Source organism: Marmota monax, unplaced genomic scaffold, assembly GCF_021218885.2.
Source record: "Marmota monax isolate L192 unplaced genomic scaffold, Marmota_monax_Labrador192_F-V1.1 WCK01_AAM20220418_F8-fsc00873, whole genome shotgun sequence".
Taxonomy (NCBI): Eukaryota; Metazoa; Chordata; class Mammalia; order Rodentia; family Sciuridae; genus Marmota; species Marmota monax.
In genome coordinates, this window is record NW_026692760.1 from 81,766 (window position 1) to 107,207 (window position 25,442).

Genomic DNA, 25,442 nt, shown 5'->3' on the forward strand with positions numbered 1-25,442 from the left:
CTGCAAAGTTTTTACAAGGATCCAAACTCAAGTGTGCTTTGGGAGACAGGGAGTTAAAAATGTTTTGGAAGTTAAGTTTGTCTAAGAGTATAAAAAGCCTCTGGTGCTCCAGTTCTAAGGAAATGCTCTCCTTTTTCTAATAAAGCTTTCCACAGAAGACAAAACTGTACACAATTAACAAGGTAAGTATAAGGAAGAATTACTACAGTTCATTAACTTTCTGTTGCATATGGACATGTAACAGAAACTTTACCAATGTGAAGTGTGCTTCAAAATGCTGATCTGTTAAAATTCCATAAAATAAACCTTAAAATTCAAGTCATTTGTGCCAGCTAAAGGAGATAACTAAAGCAGCATTTCCAGAGAGACTAGGGCAAAGGACAGTACAAACTACAAATCGGCAAGGAAAAAAACAAAACATAGCAGTGTTAATAATTTACCATAGTTACTGCTCTTGAAACCAAAGTAGCATTACAGCTTTTATCTCTTTACATTTATGTGTGTTTAGTGTACACTCATATGTGCAGAAATCAAAGACTGTGGAGCTTTGTGTTAGAACAGTAATTTTGGTTTATAAATTTATATTGTTACTTTGCTTTATCTCTGAATTATGGTCTCTTAAAGGAAAAATTTGGGAGTTTGCTTACTAAATATCATGTTGGTTTATTAATCATCATTAAATATTAAATAGCATTCATATTCATATTTCCATCATGTGTTTTATTTGTGTGCGTGTTTGTTTCCTGAGCACACTGTAGTGGTTGTTTATGTGAATTCTGAAAGAGCAAAAGTAGAACTTCAGAGGGGACCAAAAATAACAAAGAGGCACCCTGTTGCCCTGTGAAAAAACACTGGACTTAAATCAGAAACATGGGCCCCAGGCCTAGTTTTCTTTTATGTAGCTGTGGAAACTTATTCAGGTTGCTTAACCTCTCTTTGTTGTATCCCTGCAATAGGGATGTCAATACCTACTCTGTCCTATCTTACGAAGTGGAAAAACATCATAAATTTAAGTACTCTGCAATTGTAATGAATTATGCTTGTACTCTTATAAAACAGCCTGGTATTACTAATACATAGAATTTTAATGCTTGAACATATTTGACTTTCTGGGTGATTGAACATGAAATCAAATCAGATTTGGCTCAGCGTCATTTCTCCAAAGGCATGTAATCATCTTGGTATTCTGGGTAATTTCTTCTAATAAGACCCCCTTTCACACAATGCATTCCAGTGGAGAGGACTTCTGTCAGTAAATGAGGCCATGTCTTTATAAATTCATATCATGTGTTAATATATATAGTATGTCCCAAGACATTTTCGTGCATTAAAAGGATTTGAAAATTACTAACAGTTGCTTTTCCTTTGGTACTTTGGCAAGATTCCTAGGGAAATTGACAGAGAATAACCAATAACATCACGAAAAAGAAACTAAGGGATGTTTCAAAGTAGCTTTTCAAGACCCAGTGATCACCAATTGGGTCCCTGTGTCTCTTACTGCATAAAAGCAATCCGAAAGAAGGTGCTGGCTCAAGAAGAAGCTCTGAGTATCTGCCTTTGACTGTTTCTAGATATGAGCTTCAATGCCCTTAGATCATGAAAAGTGCCTGGATTCACTTCAGAAATGTTTTTTTTAATGCCAGTGGAAACAAATATCGAATGAGCCACTTATTTTTTTTTTTATTTTAGAGGATTAGAACTTTACAAACTATTTTTATTATTACAAATGATCATGAAAGCCCTGTTGGATGGCATTCTAGCTGAAGGGGAAACTGACTTTTTGTACTGGTAGGAGATGTCAATTTATTATTGTACTTAGATCTACTGACCATCTGAGGGAGTTAGAAGTCAACAACTGTATCTCTGGTTGATCTTTGCATATTTTAATCCAAATATGGTAAAGGGCAGGGCTTCAAAGGGGAGTGTTCATGTAATAAACAGGGTTTACAACTTGTAACAGAAGATGTTTAAAGTCTTCCACTCAAGGGAACTCTGTACTTTGCACTTTGGTTAAATTCTCATTTGAATTTAAATTTCTAAACTTTTCTTAGGACCTTAAGCTTCCTTTGATCTCCTCTCTTCTGAATTGCAGAAATCAGATAAAACTATTGGTAAAATGACCTCTCCTCACATTACAGGAAAACCTATAAAAAAGATTGCTATCTTTGGAGGAACTCATGGGAATGAGCTAACGGGAGTATTTCTAGTTAAGCACTGGCTGGAGAATGACGCTGAGATTCAGAGAACAGGGCTGGAAGTAAAACCATTTATTACCAACCCAAGAGCAGTGAAGAAGTGTACCAGATATATCGACTGTGATCTGAATCGTGTTTGTGACCTTGAAAATCTTGGGTAAGTGTATATTTTGTACAGAGTGCATACATGTATGTATGAAATGTGGTATGTGTGTGGGAGAACTTGTATACACATGTGTGATGAATATTCATGTATACGTATAGTGTCTATAATGAGTAAGATTGCTTTAATTTCTAATCATGCTGCATTGTGAATTATACAATTATGGAAACTGGGCATTCATACTTTTTTAAAGTACCACATTATTTGATTTTTCTTTTCAAATATATCCTCTGTAGACTACAAAAATATAAGAAAGGTTTTATTTTTAAATCATATCTTGAAAGACAGATTTAATAATCCTTTGCATAAGTTAGTATTTGACCACTATGTATATATACACACTTGTTAGCTGTGTGGGAAATTCACTACATTTATTTTCAACTATGTTATAGTAGCACATAAAGTTCTAGTTAAGAAAAATATAATGTTCCAATTAGTATTTGTTGAATGAAAGAGTGAATAAGTACCCATTTTCAGAAAACATGAGACCACCCTGTGGCCTGAGGAATAGATGTATTTACCTTCCAGGATGGATTAAATAATGAGAACTGAAGACACTTACCCTGAACTTTCTGAATTTCAGTTGCAGCTGATTTTTAACACATTGAATACAATATATTTAATCCTAATATTCTAGATGGGTCCCGACTAATTTTTGCCTTTTTAAATGTTCTGATAGTTACCACTGTATATGCCTCTAAGTATTTGCCTCTTCCATTTCTTTCTTTCATTTACCTAAAAATATTATTAAACAACTTTTCTCATTGTGCCAAGTACTGTGGGAGTACAACACTGTGTACAAGATGTTTTTCCCCCCAGGGAGTTGGTAGACTGCTAGCCAGGATATAAGATATGTACAGTAAGAACTAACTACAATACTTTTTGTACCTGTTTTCTGATACACTAATTTGATTTAGAGAAGTCTTTGGGTTTAGTGTCATTATGGAACAAAAGGTGAATACTACTTTTAGTACAAATATGCTTGTTTATGGAATAGATTGCAAGGCAGTTTTATACAGTAGTCATAATTTTTGTATTGAATCATAATTTTACTGGCGTAAATATTAATTTTTGAAATGCTTTACCTTTATGATTGAGGTAATATCAACACAAACATTAATCTAAAATGGCTATTTTATATATAGTATTACAAGTAGTAATTTGTTGAAGAATAACTTTTTTGATAGCATATTAACTTCACACATAACTCTAAAATGAATTGGGGTGATTTTTCTTATTATGGCCACCCAATATAGTATGCCTTTCAGTGAGAGCAGCCTTTTAAATTAAATTCACATTCTGTTTTTTATTCATAACACTTTTCAGAGGCCAAGCAGTTTTCTCTTAGCACAGCTAATATGAAAATTTATGAAATAGATAAACCAATTATCTTTTCCTAATCCCCCCAATTTTTCCCCTATATTCCTCATCTCAGTAAGGACACTATCACCCAGTATAAAGAAAATCCCCCATAGAAATCCCTGTCCTTCATCCCCCATGTCTAGTGTGTAAGTCCTCCCAAATGTTCGTTGCAAGACCTTCACAAATCCAGTCATTCTTTCCCTTTTCAATACCTTTATTTCTTCTAAAGACAGTTATAATGGTATTTTAACAGAGTCTCTCTACCTGGAGACTTGTGCCAGTCCTTTCTGCCATCCCTTATGGTAGTCATAGGGATCATCCTAACATGAAAATCTTAGGCCTTCCCCTCTCAATTTTTTTTAAAAATTCTCCTCTTCAGAATAGATGTAAGCTAGCTAGTATAGCTGATAGTGCCCTTAGGGGTCTTGCCCCTGTCTGTTCTCTCAGCCTTATCCCTTGGAACTGTTCCAGTGGTACCTGTACTCCAGACATGGGAACTCGAAATGTCCATTGTCAAGCCTAAACTTTGAGCGGCTGGGTGGGCAGTGGTGCTACCTACTCAAAGGGGATAGAAAGATGTAAAAGAAAATAGGGTTGGAGTAGCCTCATGGGATTGTTTTATGAATTAACTTTTAAAACACACGTGTGTGTGTGTACACATGTGTATAATATGTATATCTATAACACAGGTATAAATACGTATGTGTATAATACATGCACACCTGTCCTTTAGGAATTGTGTTTGGTTTTGTATAATAGACTCAAACATACTGGCTTAAGCAAATAAGAGTTTCTTATTCACAAATAATAAGTCTAGGACTGGTGGGGTAGCTTCATGATATCATCAGGACCACAGGTTGCTTCTCTCTTCCCCCTGTTCTCGTCTTCACATGTACCTTTTTATATTTTTTGCTTCATAACTGCAAAATGGCTAATCCACCTTCTTGATTGCATTCCAGACAGGAAACACTCAGGTACAAACTGTAGGTCCTTTAAAGATAACTAGTAAAAATAGCCAGAGAATAGAAAGAGATGGAATTACATGAAAATGTGGTTGAGTGATTTAATGAGAAAAAATAAATTTAAACCATTATCATGTATAGCAAGAAAAAATGTATCCTAACCATTTCAGGAAGTGAGGAGGGGTTAGATTGAGACTCCATCTAAGAATATAATAACAGATATTAACACTTGCCCCACAAACACACACACACACACATACACACACATACCTGTAAATTTTTGTATTTTTGGAGTGTCTTCAGACTCTAATCTGTAAACCTTGTCCCTGGACCACTGATGACTGTTGGGCCTCAATTAAAAATACCTAATGATGATGTGAGCATCTAAGTTTGACTCTGTTTCGAGAACTTGAATTACCCAGGGTGAAGACTGGGAGGAAGATGCATTTAATGATCTATCCCCATAATAAATAACAAGTGCACCATAACTACAAAAAAACTATAAATAAGATTAATGGAAAATTTTTGTTCAAGGTTGAAGTCAAATGGTAAATTCTGTTTGAAAAGTCCTACCTGTGACTAGCAACATAAATGAATGTATTATTTTTAAGAATATCAGTGCAATATTAGTTATGTGGAAACAAATGGAGCAAAAATATTTTTCATTTATAACAATTTTAGATATTTTTACTACCCTCACAGATTTTGCATATTAAAGGTTTGGCAACTGGTTCTTTATACATTGTGTTTTTATTGACTATTTATGTTATCTTAGCCACAAATGTTGTTAATGTTTTTCTTTCTGCTAATAATAGCAAAGAGATGTCAGAGGATTTGCCATATGAAGTGAAAAGGGCTCAAGAAATAAATCATTTATTTGGTCCAAAAAACAGTGAAGATTCCTATGACATAATTTTTGACCTTCACAACACAACTTCTAACATGGGGTGCACCCTTATTCTTGAAGATTCCAGGAATGACTTTTTAATTCAGATGTCTCATTATATTAAGGTAATGTCAATGTTATTAATTTATAAGTTTACATAAGTCAATTATAGATGAGAAACAACCAGAACAGGGTCAAGAAGGAAGGTCCAAGAGAAATGGGATCTATTCCACAGCTGGGCTGGGAGGCTAGATGGGAGAGGCTGTACTCAGATACAGAGGTGGTGGTGACAGGCAGGAGAAAAGGAGAAACCAGTAAAATAACAAATATAAGGAACAAAATGATAAGATCCTTGTGGATTCTTGTGCTTATGAAATTATAAATTTTATTCCAAAAGTCACAAATTCATAAGCTATTGAACAAAAAAACAAGAAAAATGAATATCAGAATTTTAAATGGCGTGGTTGAAATATCAAAATTACAGGGTTTTAGGAAGCTCAAAAATTTGTCATTTCCAGCAGTGAAAACGTTGTGTCCCTTAGTCCTGCCCTTGTCACCATTTGATTGGGATTGCCTAAAACACACCCAACCTTTTTTGTGTGTGTATGGGGGGAATTACCAAGGATTGAACTCAGGGGCACTCCACCACTGAACCACAGCCCCAGCTCTGTTTTGTATTTTATTTAGAGACAGGGTCTCACTGAGTGGCTTAGTGCCTATCTTTTGCTGAGGCTGGCTTCTGAACTCGTAATTCTCCTGCCTCAGCCTCCCAAGTCAATGGGATTACACACCCAATCTTTTGTCACGTACTTCATATAGCTAATCATTTTAAGACTCAGGAATCTGTAAGATTAAAAATTCAGCATTTTACTGCCTTAACTAAAAAAATGGTAGAAAACATCAAACAAGCAAAAATGCAAATAATGGATTTTGTTTTTGATTTTATATAATAGATATAGATGTTCTTCCTTTCTGAGAATTAAAATGTTTTAGTGGGAAAAGTTCAACCCATGTAGCCAGAAGTTGGATTTAAATCTTGGCTTTCTCCTTCACTAACCTTGAACAAGAAGTTCAACTCTCAAAACAGCTTTTTTTATTTTATAAAATTGGTATAACAATACTCACCCCATATGGCTGCTAAAAGCTTTAAATGAGAAAAAGTATTCAAAGCATTTAGACTACTGTCTACCCTGTGGTAAGTATTACTTTTGTTTCCCTTGACCTCTGGACAGTAAATACTAGTGGTTCTGGGTGGAGATCCTTATGTAGCTGAATGCTTTGATTGCCACTCACAGAAGACAGAAGGTTATACCCAGTTATCTAAACCAAGAGACCTGTATCAAATTTTCATTCAAATAAGCAGAATGAAGAGGAATCACATGACATTTGTAGAACCTGAATTAAAGGGGCAAAAACAGAGCTCTTTAAGAGACTAAATAAGCTGAATAGTAAGGGGAACCAATGATGAAACAAAAATAACCAAATCCATTCAGAAGGAAAATTTATTTCCTGTTCTTTGGTCATGGCTCTGAAGAATTTCTTAATTTACATTTTACCCAGAAGGCTGCATGTAATTCAATTTCATATGTAATTTATTTGTATGTTTTCAAAGCTATTACATTGAATTTTAGAGTGTTCCATAAATTGTCTGACTAATCTTGGTTGATGAAGCAAAGAATATGAAAGCATTACTGACTCCATAGCAGCAAAGAGAACAAAACATATGGTCCTTACATAATAAGAAAGATGTTTTAAAAAATTCTTTTCAGACTTCTTTGGATCCATTACCCTGCTATGTTTATCTCATTGAGCATCCTTCCCTGAAATACACAACCATTTCTTCCGTAGCCAAGTATCCTGTTGGTAAGTCTGTTGGCATAGCTGAATAAAATATGTCCTATCTGAAACTCAAAGAAAAATTAAAGAATATTTATAGCTACCTTGCACATAATTAAGTCTTATAATTATCAGAGAATAATTAAATTAACCCCAGGCAGACACTATACTTAATTTTCTCAATATCCCTGAGTAGCTTTCTGGTTCTATTTATATTTTTACCTAGGTTTGGTCCTTCATATGAGTCTGACAGATTCTTCTCATTCCCAAGACTTAAGTGAAATGTCACCTTCTATAGAACCTTCTGTCTAGCTTCACTCTACAGAATTAATCACTCTAAAATTTATACTTTCAAAAGACATTTATTGGACTGTGCTAGGTTCTGGGAAAATAGTGATGATATAGGCACACAGAATCCCTCAAAGAGCTTAGTATCTAATGAGAAGGGAACATTAACCAGGTCATTACTGCACAGAGGGATACATGGCCATAGTAGGAGTAATTTATTCTCTTTCCTGTGAGACCCACTAGCATAATTAACTGTTTGCAAACTATACTATAATTAAAATATCTATTACAACTTAAGATCTTTTTTGTTAGATCTCATAGGCTTTAACCAAGAGTAAATTTAAGACCAAGTTGGCAAATAATATAAGCAAATGAAATTATCCTGTTTGATACTTTTGGTTCATGATTAAGGAGAGAAATTAATTATTAATTATAATTGGAGAAAACTAAATATTCAAATATAGGCACAAAGTTGTAATAAATGTAATAAACCAAAACCTTACTATATGAGATAGGGGTGGGTACAGAGCTCAGTGGTACAGTGTTTGCCTACCATGTATAAGATCCAGGGTTCCATCCCTGGCACTATAAAGTAATAATAATAATAGAGGGGCTGGGGTTGTGGCTCAGTGGTAGACCACTTGCCTAGCACTTGGGAGGCACTGGGTTCGATCCTCAGCACCACATAAAAATAAATAAACAAAATAAAGGTATTGTGTCCAACTACAACTAAAAAAATTTAAAAAAAAATAGAGATCATGGTTCTCTTTGATACCAAATAAAAGTATAAGACTTCCAAACTTTGAGAGACTAGCCTTAGAATATGATATTTTGGGGCAATGCTGTTTTAACAGGAACAAATATCTGCTGATAAGTTTGGTCCTTACAAATAGAACCAAAGCTTTAAAACATTTCAATATGAGGGAGTATTATTAAAAATATTAGCATGTTTTCCTTCCAACTTTACTCTTTTATATTTGAAATATATTATGTCATACACACATTGGAAAAAAGCACTTAAGATCTTAGGCATTCTTTTTGAGTCAACATTTTATAATAAAAATATTGCTCATATAAACTTCTATAAGTTATGTACAAGGACCACTTTTGCATTCCATTGCCAAGGTGACTGAACTATAACATGATCAGGATAATTGGACTATTATGAATGCCTTAAACTATTTGATATTTACTCTAAAGCTGAAGAAAAGTTCATTCACATTAAAAATTGGATACTCAACCAAAAGTATGATTGTATTAGAAGAGAGAAAAATGGAATACATTTGGGGTAGGCAAACAGCAGTGTCTTCTACAAAATGCACACAGACATGTCTGTGAACACAATTTTCATTGATATGTACAAATCATTTATGCACAGAGGCATGCCTTGGCCACACTTATGATATCATATACTTAAATGAGTGCCTGTACATATACACAAGAAAATTACACAGTATACCATAATGAGCTTTTTGAATTGGAAAGTAATAGAAATGGGTGAAAATAGGATGGGTTAAAAGAATATATTTGAGTTGGATGGAAGAGAATGAATGTGGGTGATATACTTACTAAACAGTTTGATAAATGGAGAAAATAATGACTGGAGGGATGACTCTGTGGGAGACTTGTGCAGGTGGAGGAGTATTCTGCAGGTGTAAGGATGGATGCTTGATAGCTACAGGAAACAGACCTGGAAGTACAAGCATAGTTTTATTGAGGTTAGAGGAAATACAAATTTTTCTACAGAAAATAAGAACCATTGCATTATCTTGTCAGAATGGGTTAATATTAAGTATAAAAATGTCCTGAAGTCACATAGGTTGCATGTTAACTTAAATTCATAGTTTATCTAGCTAGATTTCTATGACCAACTAGATGTCTTTCCTCCTGTGAAAGCTAAACATTAGGTCTGTGACAGTTTCTCTTTGTGGCCACCTATTATTTTGTCATATACAGGTTTGTCTACCTCTTTTCTATGTTATGATATTTAAATATTTGAATCATATTGAAATAAATTGAAGAAAAAATAACCCTGAGTTCTAACTACTCAAACACAACTCTGATTTTTTCCCTATTCTCTTCTAGCCTTTATTCACTTTACATTTATCACTATGCATATTTAAACATGTAAATATTCTGCTTTATTTTGTGCCTAACATTCTGTCTCAAATATTTTCGATGATGCTACTGAACTTTTAAATAATTTTTAATAATGGGGTTCTAGATATAATAAAACACTTAATTTTACAATACATTCTAATATTACTATTTTCCTTTCTGTACCTAGGTATAGAAGTTGGTCCCCAACCCCAGGGTGTTCTGAGAGCTGATATTTTGGATCAAATGAGAAAAATGATTAAACATGCTCTTGATTTTATATATCAGTTCAATGAAGGTAAATAGTGGGTAAGGGTTGTTTTGTTTAATTGTGGGTATTTTTTTTAATTGTGGGTATTTATATTTATCTGTGTGTTAGTCAGGTTTCATTATTATGACCAAAATATCTGACAATAACAACTTAGAGAAGGAAAATTTTATTTTGGACACATTCTTAAAGTTTTAGTCCATGGTTGGTTGGAGCAACTGCTCTGAGCCAAGGTGAGGCAGACATCACGGCAGAAGGGCATGGTGGAGGGAAGCTGCTCAGAACATGGCAGCTGGGAAGCAGAGAGAAGGAAAGGGCCTCAGAGAAGATGAACCCTTCCAGGGCACACTTCCAGTGACCCAGTTCTTCCAGCTACTCTCTACCAGTCTACAGTTAACACCCAGTCAGCCTGTTCAAACCAGGTTGAACTGATTAGATTGCAGCTCTAACAATCAAATCATTTCACTTTGAAATATTCCTGCATTAACACAGGAGCTTTTGGGGGATACCTCATATCCAAGCCACAACAATACTATACATATATTATATATATATATATATATATATATATACACACATACACACACACACACACACACACCAGTGTACATTACTTAATTGTGTGTGTATGTGTTTAAAACTTAACCACTAAACATTGAAGTAGTAATTGAAATTTAGGTTGAATTTTTTGTGCTCAGAATGTTGGGTGTTTTTTCAAATTTTTATTCACTTCAGCTATTCCTCAATAACCAGAATAGATACATACAAGAAAAACAGTTGCTAAATAAACAACCCAAATGAAATCCTATTTTCCTATTAAACTCCATTTTAAAAACCAAAGACAGAGTAGGAAATATAAATGTTCTATTAAAGTAGAAAAGACGTTCAACATCATGAGTAATCAGAGAAATGCGAATCAGATTGAGAAACAACTTTTCCCATTAGATTGGAGAAAATAGAATATGATGATATTAAGTGTTGGTATAGGAAAAGGAGATACTCTCATTCCCTGCTGACAAATATTTGAATTGGTTAAGACACTTTAAAGGGTAATTTTATAATTATCTGCTATATCTACTTATTAAATTGTGCAAATCTTATGTCCAGCTGTTCCACATTTCAAAGAAACACAAGCTCATGAATACCCAATAGCTTGTACTTAAGGGTGGTTATTATAGCTTTGTTTGCAATGGACATGACTCAAATGTATATCAGTTGGTGAACAAATAATAATAACATGGAAGAATCTTCAAAACACATTATTGATTAAAAGAAAGAAAATTTAGACCAGAATATGATATACAAATTTACTTTAATAATAATCACTTGCTAGAATGCATATAAGTATAAAATTATTGACAAAACATAACTATGGTGACATATTTACTATGTAGTTCAGTGTCTGTGGGGAACATAATTCCTTAGCCTCAGATTGTGTAGCCCCCTGTGATCACAGGAACTTCTTCTGTGTTTGGCAATCCTTTGACTCGAAAATCATAAAAACCGAAAATGAGCTGTTCACCAACTTTGTATGAGGACAGGTTCTTTACTGTCTAATGGAAGTAGTATTGGGAAGGTCACAACATATTCAACAAGAAATTCTCAAATAGTAAGCGTGGAACTCTAATATGTTAAGAAATTATATCCCCAGGGAGAATGCCACAAACCTGAGTGGAAAACAGTTTACAAATCATAGTCCATAGATCCCTACCACAAGGCTGGGGAACATTAACTCAAGGACACTCTGCTCTCATTATTTTTGCATGCATCAGTCACCCTCATCTTGAATCTGGGCTACCCAGGTGGCTTGTTTTTGTGTCACAAAAGAGGCTTGAAAAGGATTTATGCATTTGGACATGCCCTCTAGTGGCTTTTGGGAACCCTGTGTGGCTATTGTGAGACACAGCCCGCACTAATCTGATTAAAGGTCACAGAATGGAAGACTCGGACACCCCAGCCACCAGTCATGCAGTTTGAACCTTCAGCTCCTGACTTGCAGTCCTAAGCTCTTTTCTCCCACACTGGATTTTGTAAGTTCTGTTTTTTACATCAGTTCATCAGTGCACTGATAGGAATAATTGCAGAACTTTTTGGCTTTATATTGTTATGAACATCTTTAACTAAACTTAATGTGTTCTCCTTGTAACTGTCTTCATTTTGTTGTTGGTATTCTTCTTCCTGCCTTTCTTTCTTAAAGTATCAACTTCCCTGTTTTATAAGAAGATTTTTTTTAGTTGCTATAATACATATTATTATTATTGTAGGAAAAGAATTTCCTCCCTGTGCTATTGAGGTCTATAAAGTAGTGGAGAAGGTTGATTATCCCAGGAATGAAAGTGGAGAAATAACTGCTGTTATCCATCCTAATCTGCAGGTAACTAATCTGCTGTTTCTTTAAAATATTGAAAATATTTTAATAATGTTTTACCTTTGAGTAGAAGTTCACAGTCCATACAGAATTTTACATGCATTAGCTAATTTGATGTTCACAAAACCACTGCAGTGTAGAGAAGTGTATTAGCTTTCCATCACTAAGATGAAATGCCTGAGGCAATTAATTTATACCTGGAATGGTTTTATTTAGTCTCAGTCGAAGATTGATTGGGTAACTCTGTTGCTTTGGGCTTCTGGTCTGGGTACTGAATGGTAATAGTGGGAAGTGTGTGTTAGAGTAAACTGCTCACATCTGAGGTCAGGAAGCAGAGAGCAGCTCAGAGGCTGGGTCCTACAGTCTCCTTCAAGAGCACACCCTTAATGACCTAAGGGCCTCCCACAAGGCCCCACCTCCTAAAGGTCTAGCACATCCCAGGAGTGCCATCCTAGGAACCAAGCCTTTAACACCTCAACTATTGGGATACACTACCTATATTCAACCTATAGAAGGAAGCTATTCAGACCTTTACTGGATAAATACTAGTTGAGTATAACCTGTATTGACTCAGGGGAAACATTAGTGAACACAGTCTATAGTCTCATGGAATTTATAGTCTAGATATAAAAACATTTAAACTATGGTCTAGAAATGATGATAACCAGATTCTGTAACAGAATAAAGAGGTGGGAGAAGGGTGGTCAGACAAGGCTTCTTACAAAAGTGAAATTCCTCTCCGAGTGCAATGGTTGGGAACTGTTATATCTTTTGTAATAAAAGAAAATGGAGACAGAAATTGGAGCCATCCCATAGCCACAATTATCAATGAAAACCACAGAACTAATGTCCTTGCAGATGACCACATTACTTCCACCTCCCGGTGGTCAAAACCAATTAAGTTAGAGCAAGACAGAACCTGTTTCTCTGGGGCACTGCTGCCACCATTCCCTGACTCTCCTCAGAACTGAGGTATCTGTGTACACCCCCTGCCTGGACTGATCCATGATGGCAGAGTGAGGGAGGAAGAAGGGGGAGGCTCAGGAGGTTTAGTATGGAAAAGACAAAGAGAAAGATAGGGCAGAGCAACAATTCCAAAAAGTTAAGATGCCCATTCCCCACATGGAGTGTCCCACACATTCTCAGACCTGAGATGAGAGGTTACCTAGTGTGGGGCTTTCAGCCCTGACTGCAGGCTACCTAGAGAGCTTTCTAAAAATGAAAATGCCAGCACTCTACTCTGAGATAAACTGATCTTACTGTATGGATGAAAACCACTGATCCAATTCAAATCCCCATTTAATGACCCTAATTGTCATCTGGACTTGTAACTTTATACATCATCCTGCCCCAAATACAGACCAGGGAGTAATCCCTGCTTTGTGATTTAATGGGATCCTGGTAGAAACCAGAGCAAGACACCTTCAGCGGTGTTTTAAAGGAGAGGTAAAGACTCAGGGAGAGAAAGGAAGAAAACCTTGTAGGTGACTAAAACACTCAGCACAGGAGACACAGGCCAAGATGATGATGGCACAACATTTAATACTCTTGAGGAGAAAAAAAGCAATTCTGGGGAACTGAGAAGTGACATTGAGATCAGCAGCTAATAGCATTAGAGATAGGTCTCAGAAGTCTAGAAAAATAGTTTAGATTTGTATTTGATAGACAATAAGGAATGACTTGGTGTTCTACAAGGAGAGATCGATTGGTTAGTTATCTCAGTATATATTTTGAATGACTACTAAACCTGTTCTTGGCCCTGAGATTCAAGACAGGCAAAGTCCTCTTGGAAATTCCATATTAATTGAATAAGCAATACATAAACAGGTCATTTCAAACTGTAACAAGTATTATGAAAGAAAAGAACAATGTAGCAGAGGACAACAAAGGGTTCCAATTAAATGGAGTAGTCTCTGAAATAGTGACATTGAAACAGGAACCTGGAAGATGAGAAGCCAGACATGGAAAATAAGTGCAAAGGCCTTGGGGCTGGAACAGACTTGGAGGGTTTGATGAATAGCAGGAAGAGCACTGTCAGTGGAATATAAGCTGAGCAGAGTGGATATTGGCCCTAGAGCCAGAGACACTGGCAGGGACCAGCTACCTGTCTAGATCTTAAGAGTGATGGACCTTAATTGGGGTTACTTATCAGAATTACCTAGGGGATTTTCTCCCCAGATGCTTGGAACCCATCACAAACTACTAAAGCAGTGCTTCTCAAACTCAGGCCACGTAAGAACCAGCTGAGGAGCCTTTCAAAAGTCCAGGATCCCAGGTCCCAACCCTAGAGGTTCTGATTTAATTTACAAGGTGGACACAGGGAATCAAATGACTTCACCAGGTGATTCCATAGGACTCAGGTCTGGGGAGCACTGCACTACATGGGAACCTCTGCAGATGCAACCAACCAATGGGCAGGGAAGTTCCTTCAGTAATTCTGGGCATATCTCTGCCTGAAAAGCACTTGTTCAGAGCAGCATTCTCAACCAGGCTTACAGAAATCACCTGGGACTTATAGAAAGAAAGGAAGGAAGGAAAAGAAAGGAAGAAAGGAAGGGAGGGAAAGAAAAGAGAAGAGTGAACTAGAAAATTGAGAAGCATGAGGGATTGGAGGAGATGGGTGATAACATAGATGTTTTTATTACAAAGCTATAGGTTATATGACTATGCTATGTATATATCAAAATTTACAACTGCACACAAAATTAATGAATTTTACTATATATAGATTTTTAAAATAAAATTTTAATAAAAATGTATTTATTAAAAATAAAGCCACACTTTAGATTCTGATTTGATGTATCTGAGATGGGACCAGCCCTGTTCCCATGTAAATATATATTAATATCCCAAGTGATTCTAATGTATGGCTAGAGTTGAGACAATTACTGAGATGCATGCAGTGCTTTGCGTACTTCAACATTCTACATGTGAAATTCCTCTGTAATAGAGTTTAACATGTAAACTCTGACAATTTGTTAACATGAAGATTTTGATTTAGTAAGTCTGCAGAGGGGAACAAAATTTTGCTTTTCTAACAAACTCCTGGGTGATGCAAGTGCTTCTAGAAAATATTAGAAATGCAGAATCTCAAGGCACCACCCTGATCCTTAGCATCAAAATCTGCATTTTAGCAAAATCCTCAGATGATTTATAAGTACATCCAAGTTGGAGAAGAACTGTTCTAGACTTCCTATGATCGGACAACATTGGAACATCCTTCGATTAAAGGGCCAAATCCCTGGGGCAGGACCTGTCAGATAACACAGTTGTTAACATAATGTGGGGACACACCTGGAGTATATACACTTCGTCTTAGACTTTTCCCAAAACCACTCACCAGTTCTCATCAGAATAAAGTCTCCCTGTGTGCAAATACATGTGACTCATTTTTATGTCCCCAACAGTAGAATGTCTTGCAAACAGAAGGCTCTGAATGAATATTTCCTGAACAGAATTTGACTTCAGATGGCATAAAGTAGAATGTGCACTTAGGTGGATGTGAAATTTATTTTTCCTCTTAATATTATAAACCTCTTTGGCCACATTCAAGGCAAACTTGGTGTCAGAGAAACTCTAATTACACATGTCAACTATAAAAATTAACAGAGAAACTCTTAAAACTGCTGTCCCAAACAGTTACATGGTTCCAATGGAGTCAGGTTTCTCGCATGCCTCTCAGGACACCCTTAAAGGATCACTTTTTAAAGAACAGAATGGTATTTGTTAATCATCTAGAATCTGACATGAAAATTTTGTAATTTATTATTTTAACTGTCTTCCGAGAGGATCAAGACTGGAAACCATTGCACCCTGGGGACCCCATGTTTGTGACTCTTGATGGAAAGACTATCCTGTTGGGTGGAGACTGTACTGTGTACCCGGTGTTTGTGAATGAGGCTGCTTATTATGAAAAGAAAGAAGCTTTCGCAAAGACAACAAAAGTCACTCTCAATGCAAAAAGTATTCGCTCTTCTTTCCACTAGAAATCAGTGCTAGCTCACTTTTTGTGGGGAATCTTGAAAACAGACCAGTCTGTACGCTCCTCATGAACAGAGTTGTGCCTTATTCAAGTTCATGTTCATAGCATCTGACCCAGTCCCCAAGCAGTAGGCATTCACACCAGTGTCTTAAAGAAAAGAATAAATTAATGAATGTCTTTTAAAGTTATCATATTTTATGTAGATAGCTTCTTCAAAGAAGTATGCTTCCTATTTCTGCATAGATTTTTATACATTTACACTTTGATAATTTAATATTCTTTAAAACAGCTTTCACTTTCAATGTATAAAAGATATAGCTACTATGTGCAAAGTTATTAACTTGAACATGGCATTAAATGTATGTTTTCAAGTAATGTTTAAGAGCCACTAAAAACTAATGGTGCAGACTATTTTTAAATTTTTCATGATTGAGTTAATGACACTATATTAAGTATTCAGTCCATGAACTAGCAATAACTGTGATATCCATAGTAGATTTTAGCTGCTATTCTTCAGATGACATGTTGAAGAGAAATGAGGGCTGATTATAAAGGTGACAAATACATCTAGAAACACTGATGTCTTACACTGGCCTTGAGAAGCTACCTGTCCTTCTCAGCATGGACAATTAGGAAGAGGCAAATTCCTCTCATCTGCTACTCCTGTTTTTGAATGAACACTCACTCTTACTCCCAGCCAAAGTGTGAGGAGATCTTTGGACTCCAGTAGCTGTCAGCTTAGGTGGTTAAGACTCATAACAGAGGACAGAGGACACTAATAGAAACACAACCTAATCCATGTCTAATCAGAACCCTAATCCATGTCTCTGGTTTGCAAACACACCCTTTCAAGAAATTCTCCCATTTTTTTTTTAAAGCTGAAATCCCTCACCTCCCATGATTCTTGTCTTCAAAGGACCTCTGGCAAAACACTGCCTCCCTCCCAGCCCCATTCTCAAGGCCCTCCTCCTCCCTTCTTTTAGGTCATAGCAGCCAAGGAAGGAAAAACTTTATCCTATGATTTGAACCCCAAAGAAACATGTTTATGGCTTCAAATGTTTTACCAAAAATATTATAGGGGACTTACATAGATACATAAATGTTTTCATTCTTCCAAGGCCAACTCCACTAAGCCAATTTCACTCCATATTCATTGTTTTATAGAGCACAATTAAATGATTTCTAAATTTTGTACTAGAAAAATCATTGTGTACTTTGCCAAAAATATTTTCATTAGAATAAACTTCCCTTCGAATGTTGTAGTAAAAATGTGTCAATCTTCTTTAGCACATAAGTTTTACCCAGTATCCTTCCTTATGAATATTCTGTTGTTTTTTTAATATTGAGTCCAAATCCTCAGGGTCAGTTTTTTCAGATGCAAATTTTGGCAAGGAAACTTTATCCTTCCATCGAGTTTTAGTAATTTGTAAAATTTATAATGTGTCATTTGGATCGCTGTGGTTTCAGTTTGGGGATTCATAATTTCTATTGAGCCTAATATTTCCTGACTCTATTGTTATAGTCTTCAGTGTTTTTAATTAGATGTGATTTTTTTTTTCTTAATCTACAACAATGGCTGGGTAGTTAGTCATTTTCAGTTTTATTTTTTATTACTTCTAACTATCTGCTAGCTTTGTTTTCTCATGTATAAAGTAGGAGGGCTCATAATAATAATGCTTCTGCTGTGGGGGTTACTGTGAGGATTAAGCAAGTTAATGCATATGAGCATTAGCTCAGTGCCTAGCACTCAGTTCAAACCTAGCACAAAAGAGCTCCTATCCTCCCCGACAACCTCTCTAGATTCATCTCCATTCCCATTCTCTCTGTTCCAAGGCACTTTGTGTTGTTTTATTCCTGAACACCTTCACCCAAACTGATTCTTCTCCCTAAAATTTTCTTCCTACCTTCTTGCATGTTTACCATCTTCCCCTGCCACCCACCCACCTCAGGCCTTACTCTAGTTAATTCCTGTGTTTCCTTCAAAATGCAACTCAAATCTCATTTTAGGTATGAAGCCTTCGTCTCTATCTGACTTAGTTGTCCCTTTGCCCTTCCTTCCATCTATGCCATCTCAAGGACATTAACAGAGTCTTTTTCAGACTGCAATCTATTAAGTGCCTAATATAGGTTAGTTGAATAAATGAGGGTATTGTGCCCAAATACTCTTCTCTACCTAAACATCTCCACATTCCACCAATCTCCCTGCCTTCTTTTTTCCTTCTTCCTCAGTCACTTCCTGGGTCTTGTCACCACCTCTCTTGAGTGAAACTTACTCCATTCTACACTCTTCAGACTGTTACTATATCTCAAAGGACAGCTGGAGAAAAATAGTAGAAATAAAACATACTTTTAAGCCTTTAATCCCATAGGATTAAACAGGGAAATGTTCCCACTCAGTAATTCCCCTGAGTGAGACATTTTGGTGGCTTCTCCTTACCCTTGAAATGAAGTGTCAAAGCCTTACCTTGATGGGACAAGCCCTACATGCTCTGGGCATGGCCACCCCTCTAGTATAATAATAATGCTTGTGCCATGGGGGTTATTATCACTTGGCTCCTTGCTCCAGCAGTTGGGCCACACAGGCTTGATTCTCCAGACCTCAGATGCATCAAGCTCCCTACTACCTGGGGGTCTTTGCCCATGTGTTTTCACTTCTTGAAAGTCTGCCTCACCCTCTTATCCCTTGACCCAGATGACACTTGTCCTCAGGTGTGATCCAGCCTAGGTTAGGCCCCTCTGTTATACAAATACACTAACTTTTATATCAGACTAGCATGTACCACAACTGCAAAAGTACTAATTTATGAAACTGGGGTAGAGGGCAGTCAAATATCTGTTTACTTAAACTGCAAAAGCTCTAATGGAGCAGGGAGAGTGTCTTGTTCTTTGAAGTATCCGTAACTGAAGACTGAAGAAGTCGATCAGTCTTGTTGGATACATGAGATTGATCTGATGAGTGTGAAGCCATCCTAAAGGGCTTCCTCAGAAGAGCAGATTGTCTTAGAGACCACAGAAGATGACCCTGGAGACCACTAGATGCCACTGGGGCAGGAATGGTGAACCACATACAGTTACTGCTCCAACAGGAAGAGCAAGTGGGAAGGGGCAGTGGGGAAACTCTGAAGACCGAGATGACCAAGGCCATGGTGCTGGGAGAGGAGCCTACAAGCCCTGGGGGCACCAAGGCAACTGGACCAGGGCACATCTGCAAGGCCTGCATTTGCATACCCCATGCAGGCACAGTCTGAAGGGAATCGACTGCTTAGGGACTCCCCAAACCTTTTAATACCCCTGTATTTCCACATATATTGCCTTCAAAAGAGACTCATAACTTACCCATAGAGACCTTCTTTATACCCCCAACCCCAACACAGACACAAACAAAGTCCAGTGCTGGGAAGATAGTATTTCCTTAATACATCAGATCAATGACTTGGAGGCTCTCTATGGAGTATTTCACCCAGGGCTGCCTCATAAGGCTTCCTGGGTCACACAGTACACAACTCCAGGGAAGCAAGGCTTTAATCCCCTAAATGCAAAGTGAATGGCACAGCCCAGGATTTTACACCCCATCAAACTGAAAAACATGATTGGTATTTCCTCTTTTGGCTGAGAAAAAGAACAAGGACTTGATTAGTAATGTAAACTTCCCCTCAAAAAAAAAAAACAAAAAACAAAACAAAACAAAAAACTGGGGTCTATAGGGGATTGCTATGATTAACATATAATTAATATAAAGTAAACTTTAGAAAGAAAAATATTAGAGCCACCTTAGCTACATATCATAAAACATTTTACGATATTTAATGTGTCACCTGTGCCTGGCATAGTGGCCTTTTCTTGGCCCCTCAAGAAGGCTTGCCACAGTGAAGGAAGATATTCTGGGAATCACCTAAATCAAATAAATAATTCACTAAATGCCATATTTCACTTAATTTTGAATTGGTCTCATGTCTCACACCCATGAAGATAAAGCGGTATGGGGAAAATGAAGTTGAGAATAACCATCTTTACAAAATACTAAAAAGAATGAAAAATGCTCATACACATGAGTTGGGCTGATGGGCAATAAATATAGTAACAGTATCAGCTCTTTCATACTCATTTTCTCATTGCCTCCTCATGAAAATCCTGTAAGATAGGAAGGATATATATATTTATTACTGGGGATTGAACCCAGGGGCACTCAACTACTGAACCACATCCCCAGCCACTTTTTTGTATTTTATTTAGAGACATGGTCTTATTGAGTTGCTTAGGGCCTCACTAACGTGCTGACTTGCTTTGAAGTTGTGATCCTCCTGTCTCTGCCACTGGAGGTATGCACCATCATGCCCTGCTGTATTTTTTTTAAGTCCCTGTCAATCACAACCAGGCCACGATTGGCCCTGAGTTGCATGTAGCGATGTCCTCTACAGTGCTGGAGTTTAGATGTATGGACAAATCTTATATAATTCCACTTACATAAAGTATTTAGACTAATCAAATTTACAGAGATGGAAAATAGAAGGGTAGTGGCCAAGGTGTTGGGGGAAAAGGAAATTATTATTTACTAGGTACAGAGTTTCAGTTTTGCAAGATTGGTTGTACAGCCAGCTGAATGTACTTCACAACTTTGAGCTGTACCCTTAAAAATGGTCAAGATTATAACTTTTATGTGTACTTTACAACAATTATATTCTTAAAGTATAATATATACCACAATATAAGACCATATACTCATAAACAGTGCATATACTTTGCCAACATCAGGTTGAAAACACTCTCTTGCTTATAACATCTGACATTTTACATAATTATAAAATGTCTAACCAAAATTAGGACTCAGCAAGTATGTTTATCTGTCAGGGTGGAGAAAAAAAAGTCTGATTGATCAACTGCATTTGGGAATGAAATGAGGAAGAATGTCTCCATCTTTCTCTATGCTAACAAAACAATTATGAAGCAAAAGAAGGGGTCTGGGGTTGTGGCTCAGTAGTAGAGTGCTTGCCTAGCATGTGTGAGGCACTGGGTTCAATTCTTAGCACCACATAAATAAATAAAGATCCATCAACAACTAAAAACCAAAAAAAAAAAAAAAAAAAAAAAAAAAGAAGCACAAGAACAGGACAAAGCACTGAAAATAGTTGTTGTATAAATACATTCTTCTCTGGAATCATGCTTCCTCAAAGGTGACAGATGTGTATGCAACTTGCATGTGGGGCAGTATTGCGCTTGGCCCATTGATTTTGCAGTATCTGGGTATCCCATTTGCCTACAGGGATAAAGAACTGGGTTCATGTCTCTGGAAGGCAGGTACATACTTAATAAAATATATAGATATTTGGAAACATTAGGCCCAGATTTAAGGTCCCATAGATCCAGTCTCTTAAAAGCGCAGAAGAGAGACTCCAGTCTGTGGAGCTTAGCATTCTTCATTCCAAGCTGCAGATTCTATCCCATTACCATGGCAGTAAAGCTGAATCAGCCTCTGTTCATTTAGTGACAGAGGTCACATGAGCCTTTGATGTTAGCTGCACTTGACCTCATTCAGAGAGGCTGCTGAGCTGGGCTTTCTGCCTGGGGCCCTGTGGCCATCAAATGTGCATCAGTTGGGAGTAAAATGACTAGTGACCTGGGACTTCTACTGGAGTGTCACTGAAGTGCCATGTGACTGCTGGTGACTCAGTTCCTAGCTCTGGGAGCTTCAGGGGATCTTTACATGAGACTCAGTGATTTCTCAGGTGCCTTCCAGTCCTGATATGCTAGGTCCCAGATGGCAACTTTGAGGTCCCAGCAACTAGGAGGGGCTGCCCTGGAATATCACTTTGTAAACAAGACAGCAGAACCGGTACGCCTTTTCATGCTTTGTCTATGCTGCCTGCCACCTGAGGCTCTGTGACAGAGTGGATGGAGTCAGCCATCACTCTCACCAGATGGTAGGTGCTGTCCTGAGGGTTTCTGATCCACTCCACAGTTATGTGGCACATCTGTGTGCCCTTCTTACTAGACGCGAGAGAGGAGATCTCTGGTATGTAACCGTGGCAGAAGGTCTGGACATGGTGAAATGGTGGAGGGACATGGCAGCCACAACAGAGGACTTGGGCCCTGCCTTTGAGGTGTGACCAAGAGGAAAGACCTACTTACAAGACAAAGTGAAACCAAGCATCTGACAGGATGGACTGCAGATCCGAGGGTCTCAGCAGGAAGATGGCGATACCCTAGGGACAAAGGAAAAGAAAAATTTGTCCTCTGCATGCCGCTCACTGGAGGACCTCAGGGAGGGAGTTCACCCCAGGACTGAGACTCCATGAGAGGTGAGTGTGCAAAGGTCCAATCAGAATCCAGTGAGGGACATGTAGGTGACCCCACAGTAAGGAGGGATGCATCTTCAGATTTTCTTACCTCTCTAACTCCTGACCCCCATCCTCACCCCAGAACCTGCAAAGTTACATAATCACGACAGCTCCATTCTCCAAAAATGGCCTAGCTTTTCCAGCCTCTGAGCTTTTGGTCCTGCTGTTTCCCACAACTAATATGTATGATCCTGTCCCCATGTCCTTATGTCCCACCCTACCCTAACAGCCCAAGTGCTATCATTGTCTTCAAGCTTCTCTCCCTCCCCCTGTCCCTAGATAAAAGTCCCTTCTTCTGCCCAACTTAGGGCACTTTTCCAAGTCTACCTTAAAATCTAGATGTCTGTGCCCATGATCTATCTCCTACCAAACTGTGAACCAAAGAGGGCAAACTCCATCCTTACCACCCAAGTCCTCACATGTAGAAGGTGCTCAGAATATACCTGTTGATTCATTGCTTGGATGGAGGGATGGGTAGATGGATGGGTGGATGGCTGGATGGATAAATGGATGGGTGGATGGATGAACGAATGAATGGATGAATACATGGATGGATACATATATGCATGGATAAACAGATGGAAGGATGGTTGGATAGAGGAATGAAGGATGGTGGGTAAGGTAGCATGGGTATATGGATACAAGAATGAGTGGCTGGGTGGCTGAGAGCAGGTGGGTGGTGGATGATGAGTGAGGACAGGGAGAGGTGGATGCTCACTAAATGGCTAGAAAGAGATAAAGGGTGGATAGTTGGACGGTGAACAGAGGGAATGAAATAGGTAGGCTAGGCTTACCTTATTCAGTTATTCCCATGTTTTAACTGGGGATCTAAGGCTTGGAAGGGAAATTCCTCCCCACCTGCCCATCAGGAATGGTAGAGAAGGGCAGGATGGCAGCAGGCCTGCCCTCACCCTGCCGGCCTCACAGAGCAGTCTGGAAAGGCTCAGAAGCTCACTCACCTCTTTCACAGAGATGCATGTGGCCCAGATCAGCACGAACATCCTCCCCAACAGCTGCAGCCACCCCATCTTGTGCGTCAGGGCCAAGGGGTGTGGGAGGGCCTGTGGGGGAAAGTGAGGAGGGGGAGGAGAAAAGTGAGGAGGGTGGGCAGCACCAGCTCCAGGGACCACAACACACACAGCCCTCAAGCTAGACCAGAGGCCAGCCTGGAACACCATCTCTGTAGAGAGCCTGAGAGGGAATGGAAGGCCCCTGCCCCTGCCTTCCCTACCCTTGGTGGGAACCAGAACTCCACAGTGAGCAGGACAAGCCAATCTGTGCAACTCCTCCACATGCTCCATGGCATTCATCCCTCCCAGAACCCATCCATCACCAGACACTCAGCAGGGCCTCTTAACATAGTCAACAAAGCCCTTCTGTGCTCTGGTGTTGGGTGGGAAACCAAGGCCCAGAGGGGTGGATAGTTTGGCCAAGTGACCACACCCTCCTCCCATCTCCTGTGGCCCTCACAGCAGAAACACCCAATGCATTCTAGATTCAGATCAAAAGCCTGGACAGGGCCTGGGTTTCCTGATTCCCCAACTTTCCCCAACCTGAATTCCCCTGGGGCTAAGTGCCTGGAGCTTAGCCCTCCTAAGTTCTAAAGACATATTCAGTTCCCTGGAAACTTTGAAGGTGACCCGCACACAAATTTCTATGCCTCTCTGGGCCTTAGTTTCCCCACCTGCCCAGGGAAAGCTCTAAGCTCCTCCATATCTGACCTCCCCATTCACCCCCAAAGACCCACGTACCTCCTCCTCCTGAGGACAGTAGTAAGAGACGAGAGTTGGGGTGTTGTTGTAGAAGAAATAAAAACAGAAGGACAGGAAGAACATGTACTTGGCAAATTTCTTCCACTTCATGTGCAACAGTGTGTGCAGGGCCTCCAGAGTCAGCATCTCATGCCGATTCTGGGGACAGAACAGTCACCATGGAGATGAGGAGACAGGGAAGGACCACTTTCAAAGGGCCCATCATGAGCTCTGAGTCAGTGGGGCCCTTGGCTGAAGGGACCCGTCTTTATGCCCAATGGACTGGTTTGGCTGGAAATGGTGGAAAGGCACCTGGGCTCTTCCCAAAGCACACAGACAGCAGGGAAATGCTCCAGGAGAATGGGGCTTCCAGCAGGAGCATCTGCTGCACAGCAGGGAGGGAAGGCTAGAAAGGGGTTCTACTGCCAATCCCCCTCTTCACTGTGTGTCCTTAGGAGCCCCTGACCCTCTCTGCGCCTCAATCTCCTCATCTATAAAATGAGGACAATCCCTGCCCTACCAACCAGGCTCCTGCAAGGATCCAGAGATACCCTAGACAAGGCAGGCTCTGGGAAGCAAAACTTGGTAAAATACCAACAGCCTTCTGTCTCACTCCTCCCAAGAGCTAAAAACCTCTCAGAGCTGATCCTCTCTATTTACCTCCAATCTCACTAATCTCCTGCTCCAACCTCCTCCAGGAAGCCATGCACTGACTGACCCTCATGTGGAACTAGGTTTGGGAGGAGAGAGGATTCCAAGCCAGGCCATATGGACTACACACACCCCCAAACTGCCCAGGATTCTGGGACCCAGAGACCCTTCACCATTAGGGTCCACAATCTGAGGCTGACCAGGAACAGTTGAGCCTAGCATCTCCCCAGCCCCTGATACTTGCTTCCATGTCTAATTCTGCTGCTGAGAGAAAGCCCTGGGGACTCCAGGCACCATG

At 38.8% G+C, this 25,442-nt stretch overlaps 2 protein-coding genes across 5 annotated transcripts; one reads left to right on the plus strand and one right to left on the minus strand.

Moving 5' to 3' along the window:
* Positions 1–1,950: 1,950 nt before the first annotated feature.
* Positions 1,951–23,386, plus strand: LOC124094166 (aspartoacylase). Of its 4 annotated transcripts, none has more exons than XM_046446780.2 (6): positions 1,951–2,352; positions 5,498–5,693; positions 7,338–7,431; positions 9,980–10,087; positions 12,322–12,431; positions 22,397–23,386. In XM_046446780.2, exons 1-6 carry the CDS (start codon positions 2,117–2,119, stop codon positions 22,502–22,504), a joined length of 852 nt encoding a protein of 283 aa, XP_046302736.1. In that variant the 5' UTR covers positions 1,951–2,116; the 3' UTR covers positions 22,505–23,386. The 4 variants fall into 4 exon arrangements, 3 of the variants coding, with proteins under 3 accessions (XP_046302736.1, XP_046302737.1, XP_046302735.1); XR_009226973.1 differs by lacking the exon at positions 22,397–23,386 and adding an exon at positions 11,985–12,087 and having other exon boundaries at positions 1,952–2,352; XM_046446781.2 differs by lacking the exon at positions 22,397–23,386 and adding an exon at positions 15,560–15,803 and having other exon boundaries at positions 1,952–2,352.
* Positions 22,466–24,664, minus strand: LOC131424257 (transient receptor potential cation channel subfamily V member 3-like). Its single transcript, XM_058580020.1, has 3 exons — positions 24,494–24,664; positions 23,702–23,803; positions 22,466–22,607 (listed from the first exon to the last, which is right to left on the minus strand). The coding sequence occupies exons 1-3, from the start codon at positions 24,638–24,640 to the stop codon at positions 22,530–22,532; spliced, it is 327 nt and encodes a 108-aa protein (XP_058436003.1). The 5' UTR covers positions 24,641–24,664; the 3' UTR covers positions 22,466–22,529.
* Between the last annotated feature and the right edge of the window lie 778 nt (positions 24,665–25,442).